The sequence below is a fragment of the Benincasa hispida genome, chromosome 12, assembly GCF_027475165.1.
Source record: "Benincasa hispida cultivar pf3 chromosome 12, pf3_genome.v1.1, whole genome shotgun sequence".
Lineage (NCBI taxonomy): Eukaryota > Viridiplantae > Streptophyta > Magnoliopsida > Cucurbitales > Cucurbitaceae > Benincasa > Benincasa hispida.
Genome location: NC_143489.1, coordinates 4,158,408 through 4,164,549, shown reverse-complemented (window position 1 = coordinate 4,164,549; position 6,142 = coordinate 4,158,408). Strand labels below are relative to the sequence as shown.

Below are 6,142 nucleotides of genomic sequence, written 5' to 3'. Positions count from 1 at the left end.
CATTATGTATGCATGCTTATCAACTCAATTAGCCATGATTTTCGTTCATAAATAGCAACGGGTAATTAAAATGAGAAGAGATCTCGAAGAAATTATTTATTATAGTTCTTCAATTTTGGTTACATCTTCAGAAATATTATTTTAGAAATAAAAAATTAGAGCAGTTATGAAATAAATCAGTTTCTTAGAAAATGAAAAATAGGAAAAGAAATCGACTTTAACATTATCAAAGATCGGAAGTTAAAACAGTAAACCTTTACTGCTCCAAGGTTTTTCTAAAACAGGGAGGAAAACAAACTTATTTTCATCCATTAACGAATGTTTTAAAATAAAATAAATAATTAAGATAAAAATAAAATAAAATAAAATGAATAAAAGTTTCCCAAAAAGGAAAGGAAAAATAAATAGACTTATTCACCACTAAAAACTAACCTTTTTAAATAAAGTAAATAATAAAAATAAAAATAAAACAAAATAAATCTTTGAAACTATCAACAGATAAAAAGAAATTCTCTCTCTCCTGCTCCTCACTCTGTGATCACCTCTTCCACCTCCCGCGTTTTCTTAGTCCATAAATATGGCTTTTTCTTTCAATTTCATCTTCCTCTCATTGCTTTTTCTTCATTAACCCGCTTCCATTTATTACTCATCATGCCATTACTCCGTCCCGCCGCCATGCCATCGCCGGAAGTTTTCTCCCCACGGGTCGTCGATAGGGGTCCTGTGGTTCCGGTCACCAATCTCGTCAAGTTCCTTGAGCGTCTTCAGATTGTAGCCCTCAACTCGTTTGGGAAATTCGATTTCGATCTTAAATACTATGTCGATTTGTCTCTGAAATTCGATTTGAATTCTACCCAAACCTCTTTCGATGCCCTTGAGCGATCCTCAAATGGCTCTGTTCCCGTCGAGAATTTGAAAACCTTCATTAAAGATTATTTCCATAGTGCTGGAACCGACTTGGTTTACTCTGAGCCAGTCGATTTCGTCCCTCAGCCTGTTGGGTTTTTGCCCAAAGTTGAGAATGTGGAGGTTAGAGCTTGGGCTTTAGATATTCATAACTTTTGGAAGAATCTTAGCCGTAGAGTCTCCGATGATCTCATTCATCGGCCGGAAAACCACACTCTGCTTCCGTTGCCGGAGCCTGTTGTCGTTCCGGGTTCCAGATTCCGGGAAATTTATTATTGGGATTGTTATTGGATTATCAGGTACGGCGGTGTAATTTAGGTCTCAAATTTTATTTATGAAATTTTTACTCTGCAAGAGTTACACTTGATGACTCGTTCTTCACAAAGTTCGTAACCCTTTTCTTGGCTCTTTTCACCCCTTCTGTCATTTGGTGAAGAAACAATGCTCAACTTAAAATTTTCATTAAGAAAAGGGGAATCTGAAAGTTGAACGAGCATCATACATGGTTAGATAATATAATATAATATTATATTTGTTTTTACCCATTAGTTTAAATTTTTAGGTCAATAGTTGATGTAAGATGATATTAATAGGGATATTCAAAAAACTTGATGACCCGAAAGACTCGATCAACTTAACTCAACCTGTACAGTTTGGATAAAACTTTATGGGTTGGCTTAATTTAGTTTGAAATAATTTGAACCAACCCGAACGAACCCAAACTCATTATTAATATTGAAAAGTATGTTTTTAAAACTTCCAATACAATTATATATACATATATTTATTTTAGTTTTACTTAATTTTATGATTTTTTTTAAGATTATTTATTATCTATCAATAATTTAAAATAGTTTTTTAACACTACCCAAATAAATTTTTCATAATATAATTAAAATTAATTTACTAATCTTATTTCAATATGTGACGATAATTAACCAAATTCTTTTACATTTTAACATGCTACTTCTTTTTAAAACAAAATTTTAAATAATAACCCGAACGAATCCAACCCAAAATTTGTAGGATTGTAGGGTTGGATTGGGTTCATTATTTAATAAAAGTTGTTTGGATTGGAGAAATTTACAACCCGAACGATTGGGTTGGGTCCAAAAAGTGCTTCAACCCAACCCAACCCAACTCAACCTAACCTAACCTAACCTACAAACACCCCTAGGTATTACAACAAAGACCCTATGTTCAAATCCGGCAATGATATTTTCTCCATTTTCGGATCAATGAGTGATTTAAGATGGTATTAAAGTGGGAGGTCATGAGTTTTGTTCAAACTCTTAGAATTTTATTTTCTGCCTAATTAATATTGATTTTCATTCATTGGATCTACATATTTCATGTTCATCAGCGAGGGAAATGTTAGAATATATAATATTAAATTTGATTTCACCACTCATATATATTATAATTTTCTTGAGTTATGACTATGGGGTTGTTCCCTAGTTTGTTTTTCTTGGCTCTATTCTGCCTTTTGTTTTTATATTTTTGTGCAGAGGTTTGTTAGCTAGTAAAATGTATGATACTGCAAAGGGAATTGTTATTAATCTCATTTCAATGATTGATGAGTTTGGCCATGTTCTGAATGGTGCCAGATCTTATTACACCAACAGAAGGTAAATAAATCATCTCTTGGACTGTTCTACAATAACTTCCTCATCAATACAGTTTGGACTCATTAACAAACTTTCAATTGCATTTGCAGTCAGCCTCCCCTTTTGAGTTCCATGGTTTATGATATATACCTTAGGACAGTAGATTTAGAGTTCGTGAGAAATGCACTCCCTGCTTTAATCAAAGAGCATAAGTTTTGGAATTCAGGTACGACAAGACACCCATGTTTCTTACTCGATCAAATATATGACTTTATCAATTTGTAATGTAGTCTTTTTCTTTTGGTTTTAGGATTCCATTCAATTACTATCCAGGATGCTCCTGGTGGAAATGGATATCACTCTTTATCTAGATACTATGCAATGTGGAACGAGCCGAGGCCGGAATCGTCACTGCTGGTGTGTTTTCTTCTTTAATCCCATTTGCCTGCATTTGAAACAATAATATGCAAATCTTTTATTTCACAGTAAGATTTACTACTGACAGGATGAGAAGCTTGCCTCAAAGTTTGTTAATAGCAATGAAAAACAACATCTATATCGGGAAATCGCATCAGCAGCCGAATCTGGTTGGGATTTCAGTTCAAGATGGATGAGGTACAACACATTGTGATCTTAGATCTTAAATATCTGCTGATCTGAGAGTTTGATTCATTTTTAAAGTATTACAACAATGAAGTTTTTAATGCTTTTGAGTTTGCTTCTTAAAGGGATTCGACAGACTTATCAACATTGGCTACAACTTCAGTCTTGCCGGTTGATCTCAATGTATTCATACTTAAGGTACAACTTGGATGAGTTCTTCGAAAATCTCGATGTTTCGTTTTATCGCCATTAGCACAACTGATGTGTTTGCTTTAATTCAGATGGAACTTGACATTTCCAATTTGGCAAGGGCTGCAGGAGATTACCGCACGGCACAACACTTTTTTGAGGCTTCTCTAGTCAGAAAGAAGACAGTCAACTCTATTTTCTGGAACCCAGAGAAGGGACAATGGCTTGATTATTGGCTTGATAATGACTCATACAATGTAAATTCTATATACAATTCTGAAAATTTCTCAGCTTTTGAATGTTTTCTTTGAGTAGTTATGATGATTGAAATTTTTTGTGCTTTCAGGGTGCTCATACATGGGATTCTAGAAACCAGAACCATAACACATATGCTTCAAACTTCATTCCATTGTGGATTGAATCGTTCTACTCTGGTTTGTAGCTAATTCCCTCTTGATCATCAGCATTTTTTAGCCAAATTTCACTGGAATTTAAGATTAGAAATGCTAAGATTAATTTAAGTCGTTTGTTTTTCTATAAGCAGATAGTAAACAGATGAAGAAAGTCTTGAAAAGTTTACGGAACTCAGGCTTGTTGTGCAATGCTGGAATTGCAACTTCAATGATTAATTCCGGAGAACAATGGTTAGTAATACCGAATGTTAGGAACTAGTCTTTTTTGTCTTTGTTTGATATTCTTACTGAAACCTTCCCTAAAACAATAGGGATTTCCCGAACGGTTGGGCACCAATCCAACACATGATTGTCGAGGGACTGGCGAGGTCTGGATTGAAAGAAGCAAGAGCATTGGCCGAGGACATTGTCGCGAGATGGCTCCAAACCAACTATGTAGCTTACAAGCACACAGGATATATGCATGAGAAATATGATGTCCAATCGTGTGGAGACTTTGGTGGAGGAGGTGAATATGTCCCTCAGGTATATGAATCAACTAGTTGTTCTTTTTCTGTCCCGTTTGGTAACAGTTTGGATTTTTAATTTTGGTTTTTTAGACTTAAGCTTATAAACACTATTTATATGAAAATCCTAATATAAAATCTAAGAGAAAACAAACCTAAACTTTAAAAACAGAAAACTAAAAACAAAATTGTTACCAAACAGTACCTAATTCAATTAATGCTTTTATTTTTATTGATTGCTTATATGTTTCTACTTGTGTTTGTGTTTTATTGTAGACTGGTTTTGGATGGTCGAATGGAGTTGTTTTGGCATTCCTTGAAGAGTTTGGATGGCCTGAAGATCAAAAGATAGATTGCTACTTAACTTCTTAAACACAGCAAAACTATTCTTCTCTTGGGATTAGAGGATAAGGTTGTTTAGGTTTCTTACTCTTATTACATCTTAAAAGGAATGGCTGTAAATTCTTCAAATCGTATTTCTATGTCTTCAAATTAGTTTTAAACGTCCTTATGGTTTGTACATATCATATCATTCTGTAAATTTTTGTCCATGGAATTTACACGAGGGTTATTTTACTTGTGTCATGTGTATTGAATCCGTTAAAAGCCAACAGTCTTCATTAATAGATGATGCAAATCATAAGAGTATTTAAAGTTAATTTTCAAAGGCTATTGCTTTTATGATGCGTAATTGTCGCTAGAAATTAGAGAGAAGAGTCCCTAATTGGAAGGAGTTACTTAATATTAGGTTTAGGAAGTAGAAAAATAATAGATCGGTAGAATCGGTATAACAATCCTAAAGAGGGTTAATAGGGTTTAATTAAACTAATGAAAACTTTTTATTAAGGTAGGCTCAATAAAGCAAATTTAAACACTTTTAGTTAATAGGTAATTTAAAGAAGAATTTCATACAAATATACACTACAAGAATTTTGGGCTTCAATGTCGGTTGAAAAAAGTGCTCTTGGATGTATAATGTCGGTTTAGAAAAATGGATCTTTAATGTCGATTTTAAACCGACATTGAAGATGGGCTACAATGTCGGTTTAAAACCAACATTATAGGCCTCTCATTTATTTATTTATTTATTGTTACTTTATTAAAAATCCATTTCAAATTAAATGATCTTCTCCCTCCTTTCACTTCTCTCTTACTAAACCTTTTCCTCTTTCAGCTAGGTCATGCACATCAGTTTGTGGGTTATTGTCACCAGTGTTGGTTGGATCTCTGGTGGTAGGTCATCGTCGTGGGTGTTCTCTGGTTGATTTTCGGTTGGTTTTCGTCAGTGCGTGGTTGTTCTTGAGGTGTTCCCGTGGGTTATCGTCATTGGTTTTGCTTGGATCTCATCGTCTTGGGCTTCTTTCGGTGGTGGGTCATCGTCGTGGGTGCTCTTTGATTGTTTTTTTGTTGGTTTTCGTCGGCGCGTGGGTGTTCTTGGGGTGTTCTTCGCCAGTGCGTGGGTTCTCCATTGTTCTTCGTGTGTTCCAGTGGTTCTTCGTGTGTTCTTTCGGGGTTTCTTCGCCAGCGCGTGACCCTTAAGTGGCGTTGTTCTCCGGTTGGTTTTCTGGTGGTTGTTCGTTGTGGTTGTTCTTCTAGTGGGTCAACACACTGTTCGTCCAACTGGTTCCAGTCGTACAGGTGGGTTGCCGGCGTCGTGGTCAGCTCGTCGTTTGTCAAATCTGTTGTCTCGACTCTGTTCGCAAAGGCTCGGTGCTCACCGGCGTTCCAATCTTCGAGCTCTGATCTCTTCAAGAAACAAGTAAGTATCAAAATTCATTTGATAAGAAAACTATCAAGGAAAAAAAAATGGAGATAGCTCTTCAACTTATTGGAAGAAAAAATCTATTCCTTTTGAGTTAGAATACTAGAAGTATCTTGACGTGCGACACTGTTTAGACGTGATGCACATTAAAAAGAA

At 35.2% G+C, this 6,142-nt stretch overlaps 1 protein-coding gene across 1 annotated transcript; it reads left to right on the top strand.

The window, feature by feature from the left end:
- The first annotated feature begins 489 nt into the window (after positions 1–489).
- LOC120066993 (putative trehalase) lies at positions 490–4,800 on the top strand. The gene is made up of 11 exons (XM_090307727.1): positions 490–1,205; positions 2,415–2,534; positions 2,624–2,739; positions 2,824–2,930; positions 3,019–3,128; positions 3,242–3,314; positions 3,398–3,562; positions 3,652–3,739; positions 3,850–3,949; positions 4,030–4,243; positions 4,501–4,800. Exons 1-11 carry the CDS (start codon positions 652–654, stop codon positions 4,594–4,596), a joined length of 1,743 nt encoding a protein of 580 aa, XP_090163853.1. The 5' UTR covers positions 490–651; the 3' UTR covers positions 4,597–4,800.
- The last annotated feature ends 1,342 nt before the right edge of the window (positions 4,801–6,142 follow it).

Excerpts from the sequence above, each read along its gene's own strand:
- LOC120066993 (XM_090307727.1), top strand. The coding sequence starts at position 652 with ATGCCATTACTCCGTCCCGCCGCCATGCCATCGCCGGAAGTTTTCTCC. Across the intron at positions 2,931-3,018 it reads GGCCGGAATCGTCACTGCTG|GATGAGAAGCTTGCCTCAAA; the intron begins GTGTGTTTTCTT and ends TACTACTGACAG. Across the intron at positions 3,740-3,849 it reads GATTGAATCGTTCTACTCTG|ATAGTAAACAGATGAAGAAA; the intron begins GTTTGTAGCTAA and ends TTCTATAAGCAG.